Source organism: Neomonachus schauinslandi, chromosome 5, assembly GCF_002201575.2.
Source record: "Neomonachus schauinslandi chromosome 5, ASM220157v2, whole genome shotgun sequence".
Taxonomy (NCBI): Eukaryota; Metazoa; Chordata; class Mammalia; order Carnivora; family Phocidae; genus Neomonachus; species Neomonachus schauinslandi.
This window is the reverse complement of record NC_058407.1, coordinates 11,440,494-11,468,120: the sequence shown is the minus strand read 5'-3', so window position 1 is coordinate 11,468,120 and position 27,627 is coordinate 11,440,494. Positions and strand designations below refer to the sequence as shown.

The window sequence follows — 27,627 nt, the reverse complement described above, 5'->3', positions numbered from 1 at the left end:
ACATGCGTGTACACGCATGCCTCTGTGTTTATACCTGCGTGTTTGCACACCCCGAGTGTGCCTGTGTGTATGCATGCCTGCATGTTTATGTGTGTATTTCAACAGCAGGGGGAGCTCGTTGAGGGCAGCAACTGTGCCAGATTCCGGTCTGTATCCTTTATACCTCTGCAGAGTGGATGCTAAATGAATGCTTGTGGAATGAATAGATGAAAGAATGGGGGCCGGTCTAGCACAGTTACTGTGTTTTGGAGTCATCCAGATTTGAGGTCAAAATCTGACCTTACTCACTAAGTCACTTTGCTTCAGGCTCCTGATCCCGTAGAGACTCAGTTTCCTCATCTCCAGACCAGGGATAAAAATAGGACCTATTTTATCAGGGTAGGTGTGAGGATTAAGTGGCAATAACCGGAGCCGACATGTATTGAGCTGGACTTTGGGCCAGGCACTGTTCCAAGATTTTGCAAGGGCTAACTCATATACTCGGGCAATTTTATGGTGGAGGGATGGTGAAACCATAAACTCAGTGCATCTCGGTGCCTATTTCTGATCAGTGGAGAGGAGGTTCAGGGTCCTTAGCCTCTGGGGGCATCTTCTCACGAGTCCCGCTCAGATTCGGACCTACGGGTCCTTCTGGGGAGGACAGTGGGATCCAGCACGCAGGACTCCTCCGGGGCTAGCTCACAATTTGACCCTCTAGTCTAGGGCTGTTCCTTCTACTGCGGCTCAGGACATTTCTCCTCTAGGTGGCGCTGCAGAGCGAGAACCGGGAATGTTGAGTTGCGGCGCCCCCTGGTGGTCTGTTTCCGTCAACACATTGATTAAGTGCAAAGCCGTTTCCATAGACAAGTGCGACAAGAATGGGTTAGAGGAATGTGGGGAAAAATTAGAATCTAATGTGATCAGTTTTAAGACACAGAGGAGCAAAGTGCACATGGGGAGATAGATCAGGAGGGGTCCAATCCATACCAAGAAAATTATCCTCAATAACAACAACATTAACATTTGTAATTTACTGACCACCTTCCGCGTGTGGGTGTTGTACTAAGCACTTGGCATTCATCATCCTATTTAACCCGCCTCCAGAAAGTATGCATCCCAAGGACAATTACTTTTATCTGGAGCCGGGCACACGCTGGATGTCTGGCATGTAGTAGGTCCTCGTTACATTTTGAAACAACGAGCAATGCATTAATCCTAGGAAGCAAATATTATCATCTCCACTTAGAAAAATGAACAAGAAAAATGAACTTTGGTCAGCCACATGCCAGAGCCAGGGCACCTGAGTTCCGCACCCAGCTCTGCTGCAAGCCGGGGCGCCAAAGAGAAGGCAGAGCCTTCTGCCTTCAGAGAGTTTGCTGTCCGATTGGCTTCATCCACACCCTCTGTCTCCAAATTCCACTCCCTGGGGATTGCCAGGGGTGGCTATTTATGGCTCAGGGAGGAGGTCCAGTGAAGCTCCCCTCATAAATTACAAGGAGAGACACATGTGGGTCAAGATTGGGGACTTCAGTGCATGAGGGATCCCCAGGAATCTTGCTCAGCCTAATCTGGGATTTTCCTCTTCTTCCCTAGGAGAGCTGATGACTCAGGCAGCAGGCATTTGCTGAGCTCCCCTAAGGAGCTCCTGGGGCATCATCACCTGGTCCTGCCTCTTCCCCAGCCCCCGTCTGCCACTGTGCCTTATTTCCCGCGGCTGGAGCTCTCGGAACCGCCGGCTCCTCGGAGGCTGTGTTCCTCATCTCTAAACCAAGGGCCGCGCTTTAGCTCGGATACGCCGGCACCCGAATCAGGGTCAAAGAGTGCTGTGCATGTTGTGAGTTTTAGAGCCAGGCCTCAATCCCATCCAGTCCTCTGGGAATTCCTCGGGTGTGGCCTGAGCATATGGAACCCTGCCTTGCAGATGTGGCTATGAAGAGACATATGAATTGCATTCCGTAATGCAGCGATGCCCCTTCTCAGAGCAGCCCCTGCCTTTGGTTGTTGACTTCTTGTACCTGCTTTCTTTCGGCATTCCATCCTCCTTGTCACTGTCAGACTGTCACTTAACTGTCATTTGCTTCCAACCCCTCCCCCGCCCCCCAGCGATTTTCCTCCAGATTCGAATCTCCGGGGTTGTTAGATTTGGGTACGCTCTCAAAGTAACCTGGGGAAGGGAAGGCCAGAGGTGCTTTCTTCTAGGAATAAAATATCTGAGCTCCAGTGCCTGGGCAGGGGAGCTACCCATCCCACTGTTCAATGACTCTTGTTTACTCCCAGGCTGTGGCCAGTGGAGGTTATCAGATGAGCTCTTGATATGCCAGAGGTCACTCCAGGCATTTCTTTGTACCTCCCCAGAAAGGCTCGAGAAACACTGGCTTAATGAAATGTGTGAAGAGCTTGGCTCCTCTTCCTGGCTAGTCTTCTGCCTCGTTCTCCACCCCTGCAGCAGCATCAGGACGGGTGCCCACTGCTGACAGAGTGTCTGGTCTCGAATTACACCGTATCAGAGCTCGGACATAAAATTAGCAGCAGTGTTCTGTATGAGGAGCTAGAGAAATACCCATATTCAGCAGAACCACGGGCAGGGAGGGAAGAGCTGGCCCCCCACAGGCCCTGGGGCCCTTCCCTGGACAATCTTCCCATCCCCGCAGCCCTCCCCTCCACTGCGGAGGCGGCGATGGCTGCCTGGTGGCTGAGTCAGGGCCACACACAGGAGGCTTCTTGGGGGGGGGGGGGGAGGGAGTGGGGGATGGGAAGGCAAGACCTTGAGAAATCTGGGAAGGTGAACTTGAGGGCTTGTTGTCCCTGAAACACACACACACACACACACTGAAAACTATGACCAAGAATAAGAAATTCCCATGTGTCTAGGCACTTTTCATACATTTTTCTCATTAATTCCCAATACCACCCATTCAGTAAGACTGTTTTACGATGGGTAAAGAAAGGATCAAAAAGGACATACTGGTTGCCCGAGTTCATATGTTATAAATGCATTCGTGTTCATGCTCATGATGTGCCCACTTAGATCCCAGCGCGTAAACCTGGCCTCTCATACTCACAGTCTCACTGCTGTGCACTATGCTGCGTGCTCTCGCGTGGACACAACCTAAACACACTCACACGTCCCTACACAGAGTTGTATGTGTTTATATCCACATTTATGCGCAACTATATGTGTTGCTAACCATACACATACGATGATACACAGAATCACCTGACAAGTGCTGTGTCACACTTCCTGGCTAAAATTGTCACTTCCTGTCTTTCCTGACCAACTCTAGGGCTGCATTGACCTCGGCCATGGCTGGGTGCTTGCAGCTCTTGGTGCTTACAGACACCTGCCATGTCTGTCACTTCACCCTGTCCTTTGACTCTGCATTTAATTGCTTTACACTATAGACCAGGAGCCCTGAGACACCAGTGACTGGGTTGGAGTCATTAGTTATATTATCTCTAGTTCTCCGGGTGTGAATTCTTCCGTATGTTGAGTCTGTAAGCTGTCCTTCAGAGTGTGGGTGTTCTTTACACAATTTTTAACTTCAATTTGTGAACTCACAGGGCAGTTTTGTTGTTGCTTCTATAGACTCATGGTTTCCAAACTGTTTTGATGTAATGCCTCAGCTTGGGATTTCCACACTGTGTGGGTAGCTGGGTCTGGGCCTTGGGCTAGTGCATGTTTCAGGTTTGAGACTCTGATCTGGTGAACATACCCTTTGTTCTACCCCTGGCCTGGGAGAGTATCTCCATTCCTGCCGTGACCCCAGGCTGATAGCTGAGAAAGGCTGGTCTTCTAATCAGTTCTGACACCTGGCTTCACACTGGGAACTCAGATTTGACTTCTTGGCAATAGCACAGGACACGTAGCCCAGGCCTAGTCCCAGATTAGGCATTAAAAATCTCAGCCCCAATAACCCATCTCCACCCTTAGTTTTCCCGTGGAATGTGAGGCACCAGCCCCTCTCTCTGGTCTAGGGTCTCCTTCTCTTAGAACCTGAATATTATACTTTCTTGCTTGTGAGCTAGGCTCTGTATGTTTAAAGTACTAAAGAATGTATTATCCAGCCTTTTTCGTATGTCTGGAGTAGGATGGGGAATTCCAGCTTGTGTTCACCCTGCCATCTTATCTCTGTCTTCCAAATGCCTTGCTCAGTAAATAGTCACTGATTGTCTCTCTATTTTTCTCCTTTCATGTCCTCTCCTGTCTTTCTCCAACTGTCCTTGCCTCCCAAGAAGTACATAAAGGATCTTGGTTTCAGAAGAGGCCTTGGCCTGGTGAAGAGAGGGAGATCCTCACTGAGTCAGGAACGTGGAGCTGGGCCCAGAGCATGCTCCCTCCTGGGGGCTCTGGCTTCACCCTGAACTCTATTTGGGGCAGCGGGTGCCATGGGGTGGCTGGCTGGAGCAGGGATGAGGTTCAGAGGAAGGGCTTGAGGTTGCCAATCGCCCTCCATTCTTATAGCCAGATAGCCCTCGGGATCCTGAGAATGCTCCTGTCCCCAGTCCCTTCATCTGGGAAGTAACAAAGGGACTGTTGTAGGAGACCCTGGCTCTGGCCTCCATGCAGCTGGCTCTGTCCCCCCAGACCCTTGTCCCAGTCCTAGGGGCACTGCTATGGCATGGGTTTGGGACAGATGGAGTCAGAAGGCCCCATTCTGTGATGCCCATGGATGGCAAAGCATGGCTGTTTCTCATCTCTACTCTCTCTCTGCTGTTCTTCTGCTTTGCATCTGCAATGCATGAGTGAGCGCTGAGTGTGGATGAGAGTGTGTGAGTGTGTGTGTGATGGGTTGGGGGTTACTGGGTGTGGCTGTGGACTTCTCAGAGAGGTCCCTTCAGAATCCGGTAGCCATACCGGTGAGAGGACCCATGGAATCACCAGCCAGAAGCGTCCCCTGATACTGGAGGCAGGTAGGACCAGGAGTTTGCACTTTCTCCTTAAGTGCAAGGCGAAGCAGTTGAAGAGTTTAAGCAGGAAAAGGTATGATCAGGTTTGTAACATAAAGTTCACTGTGGTTGGCAGATCCAGCAAGGACCGGCTGGCTGTGCCAGGCCTGGGGATCTAGGGATGAGGAGAGTTTAGCCCAGAGCTGCTGGGGAAGGGGAAGACAGAAGCATAAACCGACATTCACACTCTATACGACAGAGGCAACTGAGTGCTAATTCTGTTGGGGAAACCAGGGAGGCTTCCCGGAGGAGGTGGCATTTGCCCAGAGCCTGAGGGATGACAGGCAAGGTGGAAGCCAGCACTCCAGGCCTAGGGAATAGTTTGGGCAAAGGCTTGGTAGTGAGAGTGAGAGGGTTGGGTGTGATGAGCCAGAGGATGAGAAGAGACTCTCCAAGTTCACGAGGCCCCTTGGTGGCTGAGCCAGCACAAGGACCCGGTCTCTGATGGAATGGAGCTCTCTGATGCCCAATGGCAGCCCAGCTCCAAGAAAGTACATCGAGGAAGTCCTCAAAGCCCCCGAGTCAGTGGATTCCTGCAAACCCAGCATCCAAGGGTGGGCACTTCCTCAATTGCAGTGCAGCTGGGAGGTGTGAAAGAGGAACTGTGGGCCCAGAGCTAGACCTAGAGAGCCCAGAGGAGGAGCCTCTTCTAAATGAGAGAGGCAGGGGTGGGGCCTCCCCAGGGGTGGCTCTTGGGAACTCCTGGGACCACAGCAGAGACACAGGGTGGCTAGAGGTGAGTGAGAGGTGAACTCGGCCTCGGGGCCTGGCCAGGTGAGACTCTTGCCATCCTCTCCCCGGGAGCACTGACGACCATGGCTTTGGCCCAGCAGCTGCGGGCCGAGAGGTGAGTGTGGGGGCAGTGCCCTCCCTGGGCCTCCTCCCTGTTCCCGTAGGGCCTTGGGGGACAGAGGCCCACCCTCCTGCAGCCCCTTATCGAGGTCACAAAAGCTAAGAGGCTGGAGCTGAGTCAGAACCCGAATGCTCAGAAATGCTGATTCTCAGAAGTGTTTCAAGGAAGGCTCCAGTCATGGCTCACTTCCCTCAGGCACAGATGAAGGCATGGAGGCTCAGAGAGGGCAAGTGATTTTCCCAGGGTCACACAGGAGTGGGTGTGGAGTCTGCACCGGTGTCCTGGGTCCCAGGCTAGAAGATGGCTTTCCATCTTCTGTTCAAACAGAATCACAGGATCTGGCTTCTTCCTCTTTATCTGGGGCCTGGCTCAAATGTCAAAAGTCTTCCCTCACAGTCCCTACATTGCTCTCTGACGGCTCGCCCTGTTTCCCTTTTCTGCAGAGTCCTTAGCCCACTTGCATAATATTCTATGCTGGCTCGTTTGTTTTCTGTATCACTGGCTCTCCCATCAGCAGGCCCCATGAGGGTATTTGTCTCTCCATCACTGCTGTATCCTCAGTACGTAGAACAACACCAGCACGGACTAAATGCTCTGGAAATGCTGCCGGATGAGTGAATCGGTGAATGGATCTTTGAACTGGACAATGTCCTTGGATCCTTCTAGTCCAATCCTGTCATGGTGCTGATGAGAAAAATGAGGACCAAGGAGGATAAAGTACTTCCTCAGGGTCACCTGGAGCACAGCCTCGCCAGGGCCTATCTCTCAGCAAGACTGCGCCCTGAGCTGTAGGGGACCTGAGGACACAGGGCTTGGCTCCAGCCCTGGGTTGGAAGAGCCGGTGACATCAGAAAGAGAGCGTGCCCACTGTGAGATGGGTCAGGCTGGTTTAGGTCAAAGTGGGCAGCAAAGGGTCCACGGTGGAGTCTGGGGGCTGGAGGTGGAATTGCCAAAGGCTGAAGGTCGGTGGGCGGGGGGGTAGTCAAGAAGGGCCTTGGTGAGTCGGAGGGCGGTGCGGGGGCTGGGGCTGCCCCACCAGGTTCTCCTCCCCACAGGTTCTCAGGGGACACTGAGCCGAATGCACGAACACACAGGAAGTGGCTGCCGTGTGAGGCCCGTGGCCCTTCCTGTTTGTCAGGGAATGTCAGAAGGCAGGACGCCCACCAAAGCCACCCCCTGTCCCTGACGGTGTGCTCCCTCCCTCCCACTCCCTGCTTCTTCTCAGCCACCCTTTTGCCCCTTGGAGGGGGAGGAATGGGTGCCCTCCTGCCTCCCTTCATGGGGCCATGGAGCCAGGTCTTGGGGTCGCTGGCCTCCCTGCCCCTCAGGTGCCCTGGATGTGCTCTGCTTGAAGCCAGAGCAGAGGACGGAAAATGGGGGTGAGGGTCCAGCAGGACTTTCTAAGACCCCAGACCCCAGACGTCCAAAGTTCGAACGGACTGCCTTGGGGTAGTGAGTTTGATTCCAACAAACATGTTTTGAGCACCTGCTGTCTGCAGGAGCCACGAAACCTGACCTAGCTGCCACCTGAGGGCCTTTCCAGGCCTCAGTCAGCCCCTCCCATCCAGGCTCCACAGTGGACTTTGCATGAATAACATGGGCGCGTATGAACCCAGAGCAGCCCGGCCGCAGAAGGCCCTGAGTTGACTTCAGCTCTGAGGGGTCCTGGCTGAGATCTCCAGGGAAGTGGCTCTTCTGGGGAGGGATTTCCAGTCGGGTTTGCTGCACCCCTGCCTCCGCCCTGGTGTAGCAGCTTCCTGCCTCAGCCCCCAGCAGGCAGCCAGGCCATTCCCATGCTGACCACCAGAGGACTTGCTAAGACACATGGGGTGGCCCCACATGGAGCACCTACTATGTGTCTGGTGCTGTTCTGGGCCCTGGGGCTGCAGCAGTGGGCAGAGTCCCTGCTTTTGTGGGGAAACTGGGGCTGGACTTGTTATGGATGAGACCTCCTGACCCATGCCATCCCAGTGAAAGCCTCCCTCGCCCAGCACCCCTTTGTGATGGGCCCTGCCAGTGTCTCACGTTACTTTCCGCCTCTTGTTCTGTGTTCTGGCTGCGCTCAGACAGCCCCCGCCCTGAAGTTCCTTGCACTTGTCCCCTCTGGCATGGCTAGAGCCTTTGCACTCAGTTTCCCTTGACTGTCATCCTGTGGCCAACTCCTCTTTGCTTCTCCTGCTGACCCGGCCCCCCTTCTTCCAGGAAGCCCTCCCTGACCACCCTCCGTCTGAGTGAGCCATGAACCTCGGACATGCATAGCACCCTGCTTTTCTCTCTGATGGATGTAAGCCCCATCTTCGAAGTGCCTGCTTGCCAAACTCTCTTGCCCACTGCACTACTAGTTCTCGGTGGGGTGGCGGTTGTGGGGGGGGTGGATTATAATAATGGCCAGGCTCTAGGATGGCTCAAAACACCATGTGCTTTTCCTTCACAGCCTCCCTGACCATTGAAACGATGCTGTTATTTGTTTAGTGTCAAACTCCTTCACTCAGCCATGAGACCCAGAAGGGCAGAGACCATGTCCAAATGTGCTTAGAACAATATGTGAGCTACGCTAGGTGCTATCAAGGGTTTGCTATTATTATTATTATTACCTCAGGTGGGGGAACTGAGGTGGGGGGGCTGGGATTTGTCTATGTGTGTGCAGTGAGCTGTTGGGGCAGCAAACTAGGAGCAGTGTGGCGGTGTTTGGGAACGAAATTCTGCTTAGGCTCAGATCCTAGCTTCTTGATTTACTTGGGCAGGTTCTGTAACCGCCCTGTGCCTCAGTTTCCCTGTCTGTAAAAAGGTACCAGAAGAGCATCTGGTGCATAGCGCACACTCAGGGAACTGTTAAGTGTAGTTATGACCCAACCTGGCCAAGTCCCTGCCCAGGGCCATTTCTATGCTCTGGTTCCTTCCTTCCTGTCCGCCCCCACCCCCATCCTATTGCAGATGAAATAACCATGAGATGCACAGCCCCTGGGGAGAAAGTGGAGGAGGAAGCTTCTCCCAAGGGTGTTGCCATGGGGTCATGTGTGGAAAGTAAGTGGGGAGGCTGCCAGTGGCCACTAAGTTGCTCGGGAAGTGGTGGGGATTTCCTCTGCTTATCCATTGCCACCCTGAGTCCCCCCCCCCCCCCGCAGTGGCAGCTGCCAGTGTCCTGAGGTAGCCGGAGGTCCCACGCAGTCCAGGCCATGTGGGGACCCGCAGCAGCTGGGACTGGGTGTGCAGACTGGGAAATCGATCTCCCCGAGGGCCTGGCCAGCTTGCGAATGTGGCAGCCCCGCCCCCACTCCCACCCTGTCTCCCAGTTGCTCAGGACTCGGCGACCCCTGGCTACTCCTTCTCTGTCCCCTTGGCTGTCTGTTTTCTCGTCCTCCACCTGTCCCTCTCAGCCCCCTCTGCTCACAGATCGCTCTTCCGGGGGGGCGGTCTTTACCACCGGTCACGGGCACATGGTACCTCCCCGACTCCAGCAGAGATCCACCCCCACCCCCATCCCCAACTGCCCCCACTGAGCGCCAGAGTCACAAGAGTTCTTGCCAGACCTCGACCTGGGGGCCCAAAGGACTCACATTAGCGTGCTCGAAACTCAGTCCCTCGGCACTCCTCCACTCCCACCCACCCTGGGCAGGAGATGGGTGATATGTAGGTGTCACTCTTGACACTGCCCTTTCTCTCACCTCCAAATCCAAACGGTCCCCAAACCCTGCTGGCCATTGGTCAGGAATGACTCACAGATTGGCAGCGTGTCTGCTGGAAATGTGTAAGTCTGCAGGGCACCGAGGAACTCGTGGGAGCTTAAACAAACAGGGACTTATTTGTTCACATGACAAGAAGTCCAGAGGCAGGCCACAGCTGCTGCTGCAGTTCAGTGACCTCAGGACCAGAATCCCAGAGATTCCTTTGGTCTTCCTCCTGTCTTTGCCTCATGGAGGCAATGTGGCTGCTGTGGGTCCAGACGGCACCCCTACTTCCAAGGTAGGCAGAAGGGGGAAGGTGAGGAAACCCATGCTGGCCTGCCCCTCCCTCTGGATCAGGAAAGCAAACACTCCTGGAGAGGTCCCAGTGCAGATTTCCTCTTAGGTCTCATTGGTCAGAACTGATCACATGGCTGGTCCTAGCTGTAGGGGAGGCTGGGAAAAGGAATGAGATTATTAGGTTTGGTTCAGACCAATCATGGCCTATCACCTTGAGGCTAGGCACATTGCCACCCTAAAAAAAAATGGAGCTTGATTAGCAGGAAGAAGCAGAGGACACGACAATGAAACAGTGTCCACCAAGGGTTGCATCTCTGCGTCTGGCTCAGCCCCCACCATCTCTCAGCTGTACCACTCCGGGGCCTCAAAGTGCTGATCTGTCCCTTCCGTCTCTGTCCTCCCTTTCCTCTGCACACAGCTGCCTGAGTTGGCCTCCATAGGCCGGGATCGTACTGTTTTTACTCTCTTCTGAAGCCTCGTATGGCTCCCTGTTGCCTACGGGAGTTACTTAGCTCAGCACTGGAGCCCCTCCTCAACCTGGCCTCACCTGCCTGTTCAGTCTCCGATCACAGCTAACTCCAGTCACACTAGACCCAAGCCCACTCCTCGCGCCTTGAAACCTTAGCATATGCTGTTCCCACTGCCTGGAAGACCCTCCCCCAACCCCCTGGGCCTACTTGGTGGATTCCCCTTTGACCTTCTGTTTGACCTTCTAGACCTGGTTCAAACACCACATCCTCCTCTGTGAGGACTTTCCCAGCCTGGGCATGATGAACTATTCTCTCTGTGGGACATGCGTTGACTTTGTTCCTCCCTGCATGACCCAGGGCCTTGCCCAGGGTCTGACATGATGGACGTTACTTGATGCGCTGCTCCTGGATGAATAACACAGCCACAGAGTGATTCGCTTGCCCGTAATATGGCTGCTGATGTACGGCCCCGTCTCCAAGTGTCCGGTCCGTGCCCCAGCCTGGCTCCGGAAGCGGTGTTGACCAAGGAATGCCGGACACACTCTTGGTTCATTTCTGCCCACTTTGGCCCAGTGAGCCCATCAGGTGGTAACCAGGCTCCTTTCCCTCCCGTCTCCCTCAGCGACTTTGAGCAGCTTCCCGACGACATTGCGGTCTCCGCCAACATCGCGGACATCGAGGAGAAGAGGGGCTTCACCAGCTATTTTGTAAGACAGCCCCCCGACCTTCAGCTTCTGACCTCCAAACCTCCAACTCTCTCATCCCCTTAACTTCTCGACAGGGCGATTTCGTAGTAAATATCTTGAGACATTTTTGACAACTCCTGCTTGGGGCCGGGGGTGCTGCTTGCCTCTGGGGGATGGAGCCCAGGGAGGCTGCTCGGCACCAACCATCGCACAGGGCAGCCCCCCCAAAGAAGTAGCTGGTCCCCGCAGAATAGCGAGGTTGAGAAACATTGCTCTAGTTCTCGGACCTTCAAACCCCCCCCTCCTCTGCCCCCGCCTCCCTACACCCTGGCCTGTGTCCTCCCTAGGTTTTTGTCATCGAGGTGAAGACTAAAGGGGGATCCAAGTACCTCATCTACCGCCGCTACCGCCAGTTCTATGCCTTGCAGAGCAAGCTGGAGGAGCGGTTTGGGCCGGAGAACAAGACCAGCCCGTTCACCTGCAACCTGCCCGTGCTCCCAGGTAGGTGGCCGTCCCAGTCCCGCAGGCCGGGGAGCCGGGCGTCCTGCCACACGACAGAGCTGTGGCCCTCGGCCTCTGCTTCCAGCTCCTGGGGGTTACTCCGGGTTTGCCTCCATGCCAACCATCCGTCCGTGGCCCCTCCTGGCAGTTGCAGGCTGCCGCCTCCAGCCTCGTGGCCCTTGACCTCCTGGCCACCCTGTTGCAGCCATCCATCCCCTGTGCATCGCGCGGACTCACCTTCAGCGCCCCCTGCAGCCCTGTCTGAGAGCGGCCCTCTGACTGCCACCCAGCACCCACAGTTCCCCGGGGCTCCCCCTCCTACCCTCCTCCGCTGGGACACTGTGGGCACCCCATCTTTGCTTCCGGGCAGTCCGCTCACCCCTTGCCTCCTGGCCTCTCTCCCCAGCTCAGTCCACACATGCCCCTCGGATAGGCCCAAATCTCTAGCTGCTCGGCGCCTGCCCTCTGGAGCCCTGCAGGAGTGTTGGGGTGCCGGGTCCGTGGGGTGGTCTCGGGGTGCCCCCCACACCCTGCAGGCCGCATACAAGCACCCTTCCCACAAATAGCAGAGACACTTCCTGACCTTTCCTTCTTCAGGCTCCACACTCTGCCTCCTTCTTGCTCTTGCTTTCTCTCTGTCCCGGCAGAGCTCCCGGAGGAGCTGAAGCTGTCCCCCAGGGGCTCCTGGCTTCTCTTTTCCTTCGGAGCCACTTCCACTCGCACCTGCCCCTTCCCTGTCTCTGGGCTGCAGGGGAAGGGGGACCCTCCTGTTCTGAGCCCGCCTCCCCGCCAGGCTCCAGGGAGCTTTGCCCTTCCCTCCTCGGCAGCTTTCCCCAGAAAAGCTTGCCTTTTCCTTATTTTGGACTCTGCCAGGCTCTCCCACAACCTCAGTTCTCCTGTCTTTAGACAAGCCTGTGCCACGAGGAGGCTTTCCGGCCATAAGCCCCCTTGACCCCCGACGGCCCTCAAAATCTCCTTTCTTTTAGGAGTCACTCACTGTCCCCCTTTTCCCCTCTCCTCCCCGCTCATCCACCAGCTTGGTTTCTGTTCTCACTGCCCCACTGAATTCCCCTTGGGACGGTGGCCCGTAACCTGTTAAGTCGGACTTCTGTGGGCATATCCCGGCCTCACTTTCACTGTCCTGCTTCCTCCTCTGGGAAGCTCTCCCTGACCTCCTCCCAGGTCTCTTCCTACCTCACCAGCTGCTCCTCCAGCTCCTTACAGAATCTACCCTCTCTGATGCTTCTGGGAAGGTTCTTAGGCGTTCTCTGCAGCCCCATCCCCTGCTTTCTTCTCCCTCCCAGCACCCTCCCTGCAACCAGGTAATCTGACCTCTGATTAACTGCTCTCTTGTTGCTGCTAAGTCCCAAAGGCCTCTCTACCCCAGACCTCAGATGCTGCCCTCCTGCTGGACACCAGCCCTTGCCCAGCTCACAGGCAACAGAGCCAGACGTTTGTTTGCCTTCTGCTGGGGGTTCTCGGGGGATGGTTCTACCAGGCCCCCCCGCCTAAGGCCCCTGGAGAGGACATTTGTCTTGGGTCAGCCATTATCTGTTTCCCTTTCTCCCTAAACACACTGCCTTGCTTTTGAGGAATGATTCATTCATCTACTCTACAAATATTGATTGGTAGGGGGCACTATTCTAGACCTTGGGGGGCATATTAGAAGTACCTTGAGATTTAGAGAATTCTGATGCCCAAGTCCCACCCCCAGAGATTCTGATTTAATAATTCTGGGGCAAGTCCTACATAATGAGATTTTTAAATGCTCCCTGGGTGACTTAAATGTGCAGCTGGGGTTGAGGACCCCCATCCTAGGTGATGGGACTCAGCTGTGGGCAAAGCAAAGCTCCTCTTCTCTTGGAGCCAAGAATCGTGAGTGTGTGTGTGAGTGTGTGTGTGTGCATGCGCACGTGTAGGAACAGGCAATAAATAAGTAAAACAAGGAAAATATCAGCTGGCGACAGTAAGCCCAGAGAATGCAAGCTGAAAGGTGGGGTGGCCCCTTCAGCACGGCCGAGCCAGTGGGGAGGATTCCTGGCCTGGGTGGGTGGCTTAGAGCCCAGAGACAGTAGTCTTGGCCCAGGCTCCCAGGACAGCTCTTTGCATTTCCACAGCCAAAGTCTACATGGGCGTGAAACAAGAGATCGCGGAGATGCGGATACCCACCCTCAACGCCTACATGAAGGTAGCGGTGGGTCACCTTGGCACCTGGGAGGGCCCCTGGGAAGGTAGCACCCCTGAATGTGGCCTGGGAGCTGGCTCTCCTGCTCCGATGGGCCCCATCTTCAAACCTTAATCTTCTCCCGTGGGGAGAGAAACAGGATGTGTTCTGGGGGCTCCAGGCAGAGAGGCAGAAGCAATGGAGAAGGTACAAGGAACCACACTTTGAATTGACAACTCTGGTGTCTGCCAGGTGTTCTGATACTGAGGTGACTAGGATACAGTATCTGCCCTCAAGGTACCTGCTGGCCAGTGGGGAGAAGGACAGGTGGGTCACGAAATCACAAAACCATGGCCTATGTAACAGAGGCGTGATGCGCCAGGGCCTCAGCTCTCTCACAGAGTGCCTTTGTACAAACTAGAGAAAGGCCCTTGGGTATTTCCCAACCTGTAAACTGTCTGCATCCCTAGGAGATGAGAGCACAGAGACAGAAGCACCTTGAAGGCAGAGACCAGCTGGTCAAGAAAGGCCCTCTACCAATCAGGACTGTGCAAGAAAGGGACAGTGTTCCTCATGAGGTAGTGAGCACCCCGTCACTAGAGGCATCCAAGCCATGGCTTGATGGCAACCTTAGGAAACTGGAGAGGGAAGCCCTCCTCATAGCACAGAGGCACCCTCCCAGCCAGCGAGGGCTCCCCCTCCTCTTCTACTCTCATGGCTGAAGGGCACAGAGCTAGGAGTCTTCAGTCTTCACTCTGACATTGACTGTTTGGGTGATTTGGGGCGAGTGGCTCATCCTCTCTAGGCCTTGGTTTCCTCACCTATGAAATACGGCCGTCCCTCCAGCTCTCTGGTCTCATGGGAGGGGAGTGATGTTGGGAGCTTCCAGAATGTGAGAGATCATAACTCCTAGTGGAGTGAGCAGTGGGAGGTGGGAGGCAGGAGGAGAAGCCCCAGCCCTCTCCAGCGGCTGCAGGAATCCTGGGCTCTGAGCAGAGAAGAGGGACCGTGGGAAGCCCCTGGGCCACAGCAATGGAGGCATCTCCCCTCAAGGGGGCGCTGTGACAGCTTCTCCTTCAGGGTGGCTGGAGGCTCCTCTCTCCCCCTGCAGGGCTTGGAGAGGAGTGAGCTCTGGAGGGAGGGATGAGGCCGTGGAGCTGGGGCTCTTCCTCCCACACCTGGAGGAATCCCATCCTTTCTGTCTGATTTGATTCCTCAAAGCCCAGGAGTCAATCGGTGCAGGAATCTCTGCTATGGGTAACTCCAGCCTATGCTTGAAAGGTTCAGGGACGGGGAGCTCACTACCACGCTTCCCTGCTCGTCCCCTGTTGGACAGCTATTAGAAAAATCTGATTCCCTGTAACGTCCACCCACCAGTCTCCCCACTGTCCTCATGGAGAATATGGGTCGTGTGATAACGACCCCTGCCTGGAACGATGTGGGGTGCTTTGACCGGCAGCCAGGAGGCTCTCGATATACATTTGTAGGATAAACGAATAGGCTTGGTTATTTCTCTCAATAACTTGTGAGTTAGATGCCATTCACCCTATTCACAAACGAGGAGGTGGAGCCACTCACTCCGTGTGGTAGAGCAGCTGGATAGGAGGGTTGGGGATTCGAACTCACGGCTCTGTGTACCCACTGCGCTATGTTGTAACGAAAGCCACAGTGACAGCAATCTTTGCCAGCTCTGACGGTGCACCTGTTAGATTAGATGCCTGGTGGTGTTCTAAGTGTCGTGCACACGTCACTCATTCAATCCTTACGCCATCCCACAAGGCAGACGCTAGTATCATCCCCACTTTATTAATGAGCGTATGGAGGCTCGCTTGCCCACGGTCACCCAGCTGGTGAGTGGGATTTGATCCCAGGCCCCAGCCTGGCTCAGTGTCTGTGCCCTTAAACCCATCTCTGGGCTACCTCCCAGCCCTCCCCAGATGACAGCCATGTCCTTTCCGGGCTCTGCATTCCCAGTTCCTCCGGGATGGACTTCCAGGTCCTCCCCTTCCTGCTGCCTCCATGGGATTCTCCGAGGGGGTCCAGGTGCCTCTGGAGTACTCCCGGGGACCTGTGCGTTGTGCAGTTTGGGGGGAATGACTGCCAGGGTCTGGGTACTCTGCGTCCTCACGGAGAGCCTAGTGGTGGGTGTAACCAACATGAGATTGAGTGAGGGTCCCAAGTCCACTGCTTCCTAGCTCTGCCAACTGGGTCAGGTCCTTTGCTTCTCTGAGCCTCAGTTTCCCCAACTGTGTATGAGATCAAGTATCAGAAAGCACTTTTTAGGCTGTAATACCACCAACTGTTGTTGGTTTGGGTCATTTGAGGTATCCTTCCTCCCACTATTATCTGATATTTTATCTCAGGGCTGGGCCTTGGTGGCAGATGGCTCTGGGTGGCCCGGCACTGTCACTCGCTAGGCCAGGCGGCCTCGGGCAGGTCCCCTAACCTCTCTGGCACTAACTTTCAGGTTGTTGTGAGACGGAGCGAGGTCACCTGGTGTGGCACTCAATGTGGTGCCTGGACAGTCACCTCCACATCATTTTACCTGCCATTACCATTATCATTGTGTCTGGAGGCCTTTAGGTTTTCTCCAAATGAACTGTCCTCAAGCCAGTTGGTCCCCTCCTGATCTTGAACCCAGGAGGAAAGCTTCTGAAACGTTCATGTCTTGTATGAAATGAAATATGTCGTTTCTGTGATCAGGCAGAGAAAGCGGTACTAGAAAGAGCGGGACCAGGGTGGGGGATGGGGATGGGGCAGAGGAGCTGGGATGTCCAGACCTTTCTGTTGACCACCCCCCTGTCCTGCCTCCTCTCCCAAACGCAGAGCCTCCTCAGCCTGCCCATCTGGGTGCTGATGGATGAGGACGTCCGGATCTTCTTCTACCAGTCGTCCTATGACTCAGAGCAGGTGCCCCAAGCACTGCGCCGGCTCCGGCCGCGTACCCGGAAAGTGTAAGTGACCAGCCGCTGCGCTCCCGCAGGCCAGGCCCTGGGCCCCTGTCCCAGATGCCCCCACGGCCAAGGTACGTCTTTTCCCTGGAAGAAGAGAAAAACTAGACATCAGTTCTATCCCTGAACACCCCAGGATGTTCAGCTTGTTAGGTGAGCTTGGAAAATCGAGCACAGGGCCTGGAGGGATAGAAGGTGGGTACATTTTGATGTGTGTGACAGTGAGGACCGGAGGACAGGGGCTGGGCCACTGATGGGGAGAGTTGGGTGTCCCAGTCCCCACTGGGGATGCCTCAGGACTCGGGGTGCCTGGAGAGAGTGGAGAGTGGCAGGGAAGGGAGGAGTTGCTCTCCACAGACATTCCCAGAGTATATCCTGGGATGACCGGTCCCCCGGTCATGCAGTTCCATGGGGCTGTCTGTGGCTTCTGGTGTATCACACGGGCCCCCAGGGGACACTGCTTCTTCCTCACTGATTCCGAAGAGCCCACCACTCCCTTCCAGCTCCCTCCTAAGCAGAAAATAATCACAGAAAATCCAAGCCACTGTGATAGGGCTGGGCTTCCAGAGGCCAGGCCGTCGCTGCTAAGAATTCCAGGGACAGTGCTCCTGAGCCCCGGCCTCCCTCCCAGGGCCTCCCTCCTTCCTCAGGCTAGTATCTCTGAGTGTCCTCTCAGTGCCTAGCCGTCTCCCCGGGGCATGCAGGCAGGCCTCAATTCCAGCTGAGCCACGCGGCAGCCCTGTGCCCCGAGCCCTGGCACAGAGGGCCTCTCCAACCCATTTCCTTGGCTGAAAAATGAGAGGTTGGGTGTGGGAAGTAGAAGGAAGAACAGATGTGAAAGGGTTGACAAGTTAGGGTGCTGAGCAAATGTGTATCTTCCTCCCCACCTCCTTGCTGAGTCTCTGTTTCCACAAAGGGGATACAGTCCCTCCCCCATGGGCAGTGGGAACCAGTGCGTGTGTGTGTGTGTGTGTGTGTGTGTGTGTGTGTGTGTGATGGCCCAGAGAGCAACTGTAGCTGCATTTTTAACATCCTCTCCCTTCCCTGCCTTTCCTGCCCCTGATGAGGGGCTGCTTTGGGGACAGAAGCAGGGAGCCAGGCCCTGAGGGAACCAGGAGGGCTGACGGGCCTTCCTTTTCTCTCTGCAGCAAGAGTGAGTCCCCACAAGGCGCCATCTTTGACCGCATGGCAGCTCCGCGAGCAGAGGTAACCTCCACTGGGCCAGGCCTCCCACCTCACCTCTGGGCTCCACCCTTCGCCACTACACCCCTCCTCCTGGGCGCCCTCAGTGTGCCCACAAATGGCGCTGGGTGCTGCGGGTTGGAGGGGCCTCAGCCTCGGCCCTAAGGGCGCCCAACCCAGCTGACAGGAGGTGATATGGGGAGCACTCAGGCAGAGGGGAATGCAGCCATCCGTCATCCATTCAGCAAGCTTTCCTGGCCTCCTCCAGGCCAGCCCCACCCTGGCGACTGAAACGTCAGAGGTGACTCAAACCAGGCCCTGTCCTCAAGGAGGTCCCAGCTCCCTGGGGACACACATGTAGAAACAGTGTGGTCAGTGCCCTGGGCTTATGGGAGCACTGGAGCCCACACTGAGGCCTGGGGGGGCTGAGGAAGGTGCTCGACCCAGGGAGTTTGGATCCTTGCCTCTCTGTGCTCATCCCACCAGGTCTGAAAGGAGCACCATTCTGGAGTCAGAGAGACCTGGATTCTAATTCTGGCTCCTCCACTAACAGATGGAGTGGCCTCAGACAAGTCAGTCGTGCTCCCTGAGCCAGTTTCCTCATCTGTTAAATGGGATGCTGAAGTATGCAAAGCAGTTTCGTAGGAATTCAATGAATGCTCCCTTCCTCCTGCCCTACTCCACTCTTCTCCCAGGCCCTGTTTGACTTCACTGGCAACAGCAAACTGGAACTGAATTTCAAAGTTGGAGATGTGATCATCCTTCTCAGTCGGATCAATAAAGACTGGCTGGAGGTGAGGGTGGGGTGAAGATGGGGGTGAGGTTAAGGGTGAGGATGGGGGTGAGGATGGAGGTGAGGTTGGAGGTAAGTTTGGAGGTGAGGATGGGGGTGAGGTTGGAGGTAAGTTTGGAGGTGAGGATGGGGGTGAGGTTGGAGGTAAGTTTGGAGGTGAGGATGGGGGTGAGGTTGGAGGTAAGTTTGGAGGTGAGGATGGGGGTGAGGTTAGAGGTGATGTTGGAGGTGAGGATGGGAGTGAAGATGGAAGTGAGGATGGGGGTGAAGTTGGAGGTGATGTTGGAGGTGAGGATGGGTGTGAAGTTGGAGGTGAGGATGGAGGTGAGGTTAAAGCTGAGGATGGAGATAAGGTTGGAGGTGAGATTAGAGCTGAGGATGGCGATAAGATTGGAGGTATGCATGGGAATAAGGATGGGGTGAAGTTGGAGGTGAGGTTGGAGGTGAGGATGGTGATGAGGATTGGGGTGAAATTGGGGGTGAGGATGGGGGTGAGGATGGAGGTGAGGTTAAAGCTAAGAATGGGGATAAGGTTGGAGGTGAGGTTAGAGTTGCGGACGGGGCTAAGTGTGGAGGTATGCATGGGAATGAGGATAAGGGTGAGGTTGGGGGTGAGGTTGGAGGTAAGTTGGAAGTGAGGTTGTTTCGGGTCTGGTTGTGGGGGAAATCAGAGGGGACAGAGTCAAGGAATGCTCCAGGAAGAGATGCCCTCTGAAGACAGTCCTGGAAATCAGAACAGCTGGGTGGGGGCAGCTGGGTGGGAGGCAGGTGTGTGACTGGAACAGAAGATTCTGGAGACCACACTTGCCTTTGGTTCTGATGCCCACAAACAGTTGCTTCAGGCAAGTCGGTTAATCTACTGAGTTTAATATCTTGGTCTATCACGGGGTTTCTCAGCCGCGGCACTGTTGACATTTGGGGCCAGATTGTTCTTGGTGTGGGGCCATCCTGTGCATTGTAAGGGGTTTAGCCGTATCCCTGGTCTCTGCTCACTAGATGCCAGTAGCAGTCCTGCAGTTGACAATCAAGTGTCTCCAGACATTTGGCTCTGGGGGACAAAATCACCCACAGCTGAGACTCACTGGTGTGTCATCTGGGATGCCTTGCGGGCAGCGAGAAAAGATAGTGATGCAGACCTTGAGCTCTGGAGTCAGACTGTCGTGTCATTTCCTAGTTGTTTTTAACTAGCTTTGCGTCCCTGGGAACATTGCTCAACCCTGTGGTTTCCTTTTCTGTAAATGGAGATAGCTGTCGGGCAGTTTCTTCATCGTGGCCCTGGGAGGGCTGACCGAGGCGCAGCTGTTGGGGGCTTGGCCCATAGAGGGCGTAGATGCATCCATCTGGCTGGTGCCGGGGCTGCTGGGAAGGTGAAATGAGACTCTCGACGCCAGGCCCTGTCTCGATGGTTGCTTCGTCCCCACGTGCGGCATGCTTGGCCCCTACGGGGGCTCATATTGACTTGGTGAATGGAGATGGGAGGCCCTGGCCTGGTTCCAGCTGTTTGGATTGGGTCCTGCTGTTCTTAAACAAGATTCCCTTTTGTTGAGGCTCCTGAAGCAGGAGGTGTCTAAAGGAGATGGTGGGACGGGCCCCAGGGGGACTCCGGGGAGGGCAGGGTCCCCGGCGTCCAGGGGCTAGAGAGGCCCGAGGACCATGGGTTTCACGGACTTGGCAGCTTTGATTGTACCCCAGTCCTGGAGCCCTGTCTTGGGACCCTGTGCTACTGCGTATTGCTGGGAAACTCTCCAGAAATAGGAAGTGCTTGTTACCTTCCTGTTTTCTTGAAAGTTCTCTATGTTAGTAGGCTGGCCGATTTCTGACCTCAGGTTAAGGGGAGGGTCAGGGGAGGAGCAAGGGGACTACTTTGAGCCTCAGTTTACATGTCTGTAAAATGGGATTGGGATAATATGTCTTCTCTAGGGTTGTGAAGATTAAGAGAACATGTGGGCAAAACACAGGCGGTGGCTGGGTCGTGCATGGCCGGGGCTGGAGAGAACTTTCTGTCCGTTGGCTCTAGAGCAGCTGCTCTGTGCTATCTGCGGAATGAATGAATGAATGAATGAATGAGTGAGTGAAGGGACCACCTCTTCCTCTCCCTTCATCTGGGTTCCTCCTTAACACCCTGGCCACTGGCTCAGCGTGAAGCTCACCTACTTCCTGCGCAGTGGCCATCACCCATTACAGTACGCGCTCCCGGCGGGAGGGCAGGGACTGCCATCCACCCCGAGTCCCAGGGCCTGCCACGTGGCTGGTGCTCACGAAGTCTCTGAATGAAAGACTGAATTAGATGAAAGCAGCTTCCCAGATAAAGTGAGATCTTGACTTATTCTAGAACAGAAATATGTCTTGGGGTGAACAGCATGGCGACCTTTGTCACTTTTTCTTCTGCTTCTGCATACGACCTCGTCCACATGATGATAAGGGAGCTTGGGGGGGGGTTCGGTCCTGCTCCCTCTCCTCCCACTGACAGCGCAGCCCCTCCTTTCCTCCCCAGGGCACTGTCCGCGGAGCCACGGGCATCTTCCCGCAGTCGTTCGTGAAGATCCTCAAGGACTTCCCGGAGGAAGAAGACCCCACCAACTGGCTGCGCTGCTACTACTATGGGGACACCATCAGCACCACCAAGTTCGTGGCCTGGCCACCCCCCCACCCGCCCCCAGCCCCCCACCCCCCACATCACACTCTGGGCTCTGAGACCCAAAGCAGATCTCCTCGCCCAACTAAAAGCCCTCCAGATAAGCCATACCTGGGTAACAAGATGTAAGATCCGGCGTGGTCCTGCCGGCCTTGTTCCCGTGTCCCCCTTCGACCTGATGCCTGCTCACCACTGCCCGTTGTCCCCTTAGGGACATCGCCGTGGAGGAGGACCTCAGCAGCACTCCGCTGTTCAAGGACCTGCTGCAGCTCATGAGGTGAGAGGGGCGAGGACGGAGGGCAGGGGTCAGACACCCTGGAGGAGAAGACAGAGGGAGGAACACAGCGTGTGAAGGCGCTAGGTATTTTGCATTTCTCTTATCCCCAGCCTGGCGCTGCCGGGCAGATATCAGCCCCCCGTGACGAAGATGAGTGGGGGTCTGCACAGAGACACACAAGGGCTTGGAGGAGGCCACACAGTTCATGAGTGTGAATTTGCAGCTACAGCTAGAGTCTTCCTAGCGAAAAGCCTTGGACTTGGGTCCTCGGCCATCAGAGAGCCACCACCTCCCAAGAGCCAGCCTATTCACCCAGAATGGAAATAACCTTGTTCTGTTCCTGACTATGAAAGTAATTCCTATTCATAATTAAAAAACACAAGATGTCAGAAATCACAGAAAGGCAGAAAGAAGTGAACTATAGATAGGCCTCCTCTCGTTATTAGATGCACACGCAGGTGGCCTCAGTGCCCACCTCCAACCCCCCCATAAATATGACGTCAGCGGGCTGCGCCGTGTCATTCTGGGGATACACCACAATCACTGTAACCACCCCTTCTTGGCCGTTTAGATCATCCTCCGCTTTCTCACTACCAGAAAGAATGCTGTGATTCTCCTATTTGGTGACTGGCACGATTGTTCCCTTACGATGAGTTTCTAGAAGTGGAATTTTGGAATCAAGGTGTTTGCAAGCCTCTCAGGCTTCCAACCCCATTTGTCGAGTTACCTATGGAAAGGTTGTATCCGTTTTTACTGTCACCAGCCTCGTGCACCCCACATCAGACAGTCCCAATCCTTAAAGAGTTCTCCCCCATAGCTGTTCACAGCTAGCTCTGGGAACTTGATTCTCTCTACTGTGTGCCTGGCCAAACTCACGCCTCCTCCCCACGACAGTTCTGAGCTCTGCACATGTATACAACAAGGCATTTCAAGCTGTGCCCCTAATTTACTGGGCAAGCCCCTTCTCCCCCGTAGGTCTCAGTTTCTCCATCTGTACAATGGGAGGATGGACCACACGGGTGATAAGGCCTGTGTCAAGCTCTGACCTCTTCTGATTCTTAGATCCTGGCTCTAAAACTCCCTCAGCCCCTGCTCCCTGTCTCCCTGAGGCTTAGGCCTAAGGCCCCTGGATCTTTTTTTAACCCTGGTCTTTCCCACCCAGGCGGGAGTTCCAGAGGGAGGACATCGCCCTAAATTACCGGGATGCTCAGGGGGATCTGGTGCGGCTTCTCTCAGACGAGGACGTGGCGCTCATGGTGAGGCAGGCCCAACGTCTCCCCTCCCAGAAGCACCTCTTCCCCTGGAAGCTGCATGTCACCCAGAAGGATGACTACGCGGTCTACAACACTGTCCCCTGAGCTGATGGTGTCCCTGGGGCAGGGAGGGACACTTGGTAAGAAGCCCTCCGAGGAGATTAGGACCAGGAAAGCCTGGGAGCATGGGACAGACTTCCCGGTTTGAATCCATGGACCGGCTCGGCTTGGCTTGTATTCTGTCTATCTGCACACTTGGTCTCAGAATTAAATAAACCCTTTCATCTCAAAGGTCCAGACTGTGAAAGACAATATCTTTTGAGGAAAGAAAGGAGAGGGAGTAAAATCCTCATTAATAAGCGTCAATTAGGGGTCATTTATATAGGGAAGGGGTCTCTGGTATTGGGCCTGTATTCTAACTGCCCCATTCCTTTGCTCTGTCCACCAACATCAAGATGTTGGCAGGGCCATGCTTCCAAGAAACCCATTGGGCTATCCTTCCTTGCCTCTTCCTAGCTTCTGGTGGTTTTCTGGCATTCTTTGGCATTCCTTGACTTATGAATGCATCATTCCCATCCTCCATATTCACATAGCGTTCTTCCTGTGTCTCTTCACATCTTTTTCTCTCTGTGCATGTCTGTCTCTGTGTCCAAATTTCCCTTTTTTTATAAGGACCCCAGCCATATTGGATTAGGGCCACCCTAAGCACTTCATTTTGACCTCACTGCCTCTCTATAGACCCCATTTCCATGTAAGGTCCCATTCTGAGGTACTGGGGGTTAGGACTCCATCATATATTGGGGGGGATGCAATACAATCCATAACAGCACACTAGAAAATATCCACTCAACAAAAATTCAACAGACCTTGAAAGCTCCATTGTAGCAAATCCAGTTGTTTGGCTTCTAATATGTTGCCTGACCAGACTGATTGAGGGGCCCTAGATAAGACACACTCTTCAAAGAATCACAGCCTTACAAGAAGTAGTGGGGTTCTTCAGTGACCCTCCCTCTCCCCTTCCTCCCAAGCCCCCCATGTCACAGCTGGGGCCAGAACCCACAGCATGGAGGGGTGGGGGTTGTTCTGAAATGCAGAGGCTGCACTGCTGTCAGAATGCTTGAACCCCAGGGAGGCCATGATGTGGGGAGGCTGGACCAGGGACTCTTGTATGGGTCAAGGCCCTGGGGCTGAGGGCTGAGTTGATCCTGACAGAGCGACATCCCTGCCTCCAAGCAGAAGTAGAAGGAAGCCCCCTCTGGAGTGAAGTGTCCTCACTCTGGGATGATGGGTTTAGATGAAGCAAAAGCTCATAGTCAAAGATCACTAACTGTCCATGAGTGAGAATAGGCAGTGAGAATAAGCAATAGCTTTAGAGCCCCAGGGACTACAAGTTTTTGAACTATGTGACTAAAATGTTTAGAGAAATAAAGGATCAAAGCATAAAAACTAACAAGTTGAAGAGAATGACCAGGCAGATTTGTAGAAGAGAGCTGGAATGTACATACATGCTTATGCGTGTACCCACGTGCAGATGTGTGTGTGTGCACCTGCTGAAACAGAAAACCCAGTGGGTGGGTTAGACAGTGTATTAGAGAGAAGAAAACCAGTGCATTGGAAAAGAGAAAATCAAAGAAATCACCCAGAATATAACACAGAGAGACAAGTGGTTGGAGAACATGAAAATGAAGTTAAGAGATACAAACAATAGCATGTGGTTTTGAAAAACCAGAATCTCAGAAAGAGAAAATATAGAGAATGGAGAAGCAATGTTTAAAGAGATGGCAGATGAAGTATTACAAAACTGATGAGAAACTCAAATCTGTGGGTCTAAGGAGCATGTCTGGACAAGCAGGATAAATAAAAAGTGGTCCATCCATGGCTACAACATTTTGAAACTGCAAGAACACTGAAGTCAAGGAGAAGATTTTAAAACTGGAGAAGGTTGAGGTCACTACAAAATAACAATTAACATAAGCAGACTTCTCAGTATCAATGGAAGCCAAAGTCAATAGCATGATATCCACGTTTTGGAGACAAAATAACTTTCAATAAAGAATTATATGCTCAGTAAAACCATCTCAATAGTGATGGTGAAATGAACACATGTACAGATAAAAACTGAGAGGTTGCCACCAAGATCCTTGAACCAAAAGTATCTTTAGAGTACATCTTCAAGAAGAAAAAGATCCTTGAGGGACAGTCTGAGATGCAAGCACATACGATAAGCAAAAGCAATGGCAAGTATTGTGGTGGATTTGTCTTACATTGACTTAACTAAGCTGATACAATATTTCCAAGAACTTCCTTCCCTGTGTGGATCCAGATTGGTGTGAGCCATCAGAGACATTTTGCAAGAGATTCAGAAGGGGGATATTTGCAACAACAAGCTTCTTTTTAGTAAAGAGTTGCTGCTGCAGTTCATGCACGTTGTTGCTTATCTGCAGATATATATACGTATATATATCTGCTGGGTCACAGTTTGAAGCTTCAGAACACAAAAGTCAAAGAGAAGATCTTCAAAGCAGTGAGAGAAAGTTGAAATTGCCACAAAAGAACAACACTTAGAATGATAGCAGGTTTCTCAGTAACCCCTTCAGTGTCAGGTCCCAGCTCCTGTGCTGGATGTGTGTTTAGCTCTGTGCCAAAGGGCACCAGTTTCCTCTGCAAGTCACCCTCACTGGACTCTTGGTGGTGGTGAGAGGCTGATGTGGTTCCAGCCCGTCCTCATGGTTCCAGCTCACACCTGGAGGTTTCTGTTTGTCCTTGCTTCTCTTAAATCACACGTGTCGGGGCACCTGGGTGGCTCAGTCGTTAAGTGTCTGCTTTCGGCTCAGGTCATGATCCCAGGGTCCTGGAATCGAGCCCCGCATCGGGCTCGCTGCTCTGCGGGAAGCCTGCTTCTCCCTCTCCCACTCCCCCTGCTTGTGTTCCCTCTCTTGCTGTGTCTCTCTCTGTCAAAATAAATAAATAAAATCTTTAAAAAAAAATAAATCACACGTGTCTTCTATTTTTGACAGCCTGCCTGGCAGACCTGACACAGATATAACGGCATCATATAAAAGGTTTAAGCAGCTCCCATGATTGAGGAAGATTCAATCCTCAAGGCAAAACTCTTGTTTACATCTTTCCTAGTGATCCTGCTTCTCTGATGGAATCCTGACTCATACATATGCATATAAATTCAAAGAAACATTCTCAATATAAGAATAATAATGTCTAATGTCCAGAGTTTAAAAAAAAGGACAGAATTAATATATTGGATACTAAGAATCATACATGCATTGGGAGAGGTGGAATTAAAGTATTCGGAGATGCTTACATTATGCATAATCAGAGTTAAAATTATTTAACGTTGGGCAAATTAAATGTGCATGGTAAAATTTCAATGAAAATCATCCAAAAAATAGGAAAAGAACATATGTATTTCCCAATATTTATGTCAAAATGAATAAGAAGAAAGGAAACCAATTAAAAAGGGGCAAGAAGTAGGGTGCTTGGCTGGCATAGTCAGAAAAGCATGTGACTCTTGATCTTGGGGTTGTAAGTTTGAGCCCCACATTGGGTGTAGAGATTACTTTCAAATAAAATCTTCAGGGAAAAAAAGAGGCAAGAGAAAAGAAAAAAGAAGTAGGATTCAAGAAGTTACTTGGTAAAAAAATAAGTTCAAATATATCAATAATTTTGATACTTCAAACAATATATGGACTCAATGCACCAATTAGAAGATTGTCAGATTAGATTTTTTAAAAACTAAATCCATGTAAGTGTCATACACATGAGAGACTCACATAAAATCTAAGGACGTGGAAACATTGAAAGAAAAAGTGTACAAGAAGATATGCCTGACAACTACTAAGCAAAAGGCAGCCTGGTGGCAGGGTTGGGGGTATCTCTAGAGACCCACAGTCTACTTTGTGTAAACTTGGCACAGATTTAGTGACAGTTCCTGACCCTGAACTAAATAGTTATGTTTACCAGCCGCACTTGCCTCTATTGTTCCCTTATACTTTGTTACTTTGGGGGTGTGTGTGATTTTTTTACTTTATTTTTGACTTTATGTATAACCGAAATATGAAAATGTCAAAATCGGAGGTGAAAAATCTTTTGCTGATAACGAAGCTGCTGAAAATTGCATCAGTGGGTTTGCTATGATATTAACTGATTTGAATTTTGACACCAATCAATTGGTGGTGGGGAGAAAACTTCTCTTTAGAAAGGCCGATGAGCAGCCACCAATTTGTTACACCCTGTGGACTCTTCTTGGTTTGCCAAGTCCTACAGAGACACACAGGATATGTGTGGAACTCACTGGAAAAAAAAACAAACATGTGCCATCTTTGAAAGGTGGATGCAACTTACTGTCCATTATCATGCAAATAAGACAACACAGGTAACCAGAGAAATGTTTTCTGACTGACTAATAACTACTTTGTACCAGTCACAAACACATTACAGGCATTCTGGACTGGGGAAAAAAAGACTTATGAAATGTTATCATCATTCCTGGAAAACTGCCATGCATACCTCCTTCCTGAATTTCTCATGAACACCAGTGTTTCAGCGTTTATGTCTCCCCAGTGAGATATGTGTATTATAGCCCGAGAACAAAGAATTTTAGAACAAGGATAAACACTTCTTTTCAGACTGTGCACTTGCTATAATCACAGAGCCTAAGACTCCATGACTCCCCAAAAGAGTTTACTCTTCAGAATGTTATTTACACAATGGCCAATACTTGGAATGATGCTGACAAATCATTATTCACAGAGACTTGACACAGCCTCTGTCTACGGTGATATTTGAAAAATGAACCTGTCCATAAGGGCTTTGAAGACTTTTTTTTGTGAGTAATGAGAAGATGGTGATATAAAACTTCATTCTTGCACAAGTTGATCAGCCCAAAATGTAAATAAGTTAGAGGAGCTGATAAGCAAAGAAATGGTAAACTCTGTGATTCATCTATTGTTCATTCCT

General features: G+C 52.7%; 1 protein-coding gene across 1 annotated transcript; it reads left to right on the top strand.

Annotated features, from left to right (window-relative positions):
- Positions 1–5,640: 5,640 nt before the first annotated feature.
- NCF4 (neutrophil cytosolic factor 4) lies at positions 5,641–22,925 on the top strand. Its single transcript, XM_021687627.1, has 10 exons — positions 5,641–5,773; positions 10,834–10,918; positions 11,245–11,398; positions 13,516–13,586; positions 16,389–16,516; positions 17,662–17,719; positions 18,391–18,489; positions 20,983–21,113; positions 21,335–21,400; positions 22,563–22,925. The coding sequence occupies exons 1-10, from the start codon at positions 5,742–5,744 to the stop codon at positions 22,756–22,758; spliced, it is 1,020 nt and encodes a 339-aa protein (XP_021543302.1). The 5' UTR covers positions 5,641–5,741; the 3' UTR covers positions 22,759–22,925.
- Positions 22,926–27,627: the final 4,702 nt, after the last annotated feature.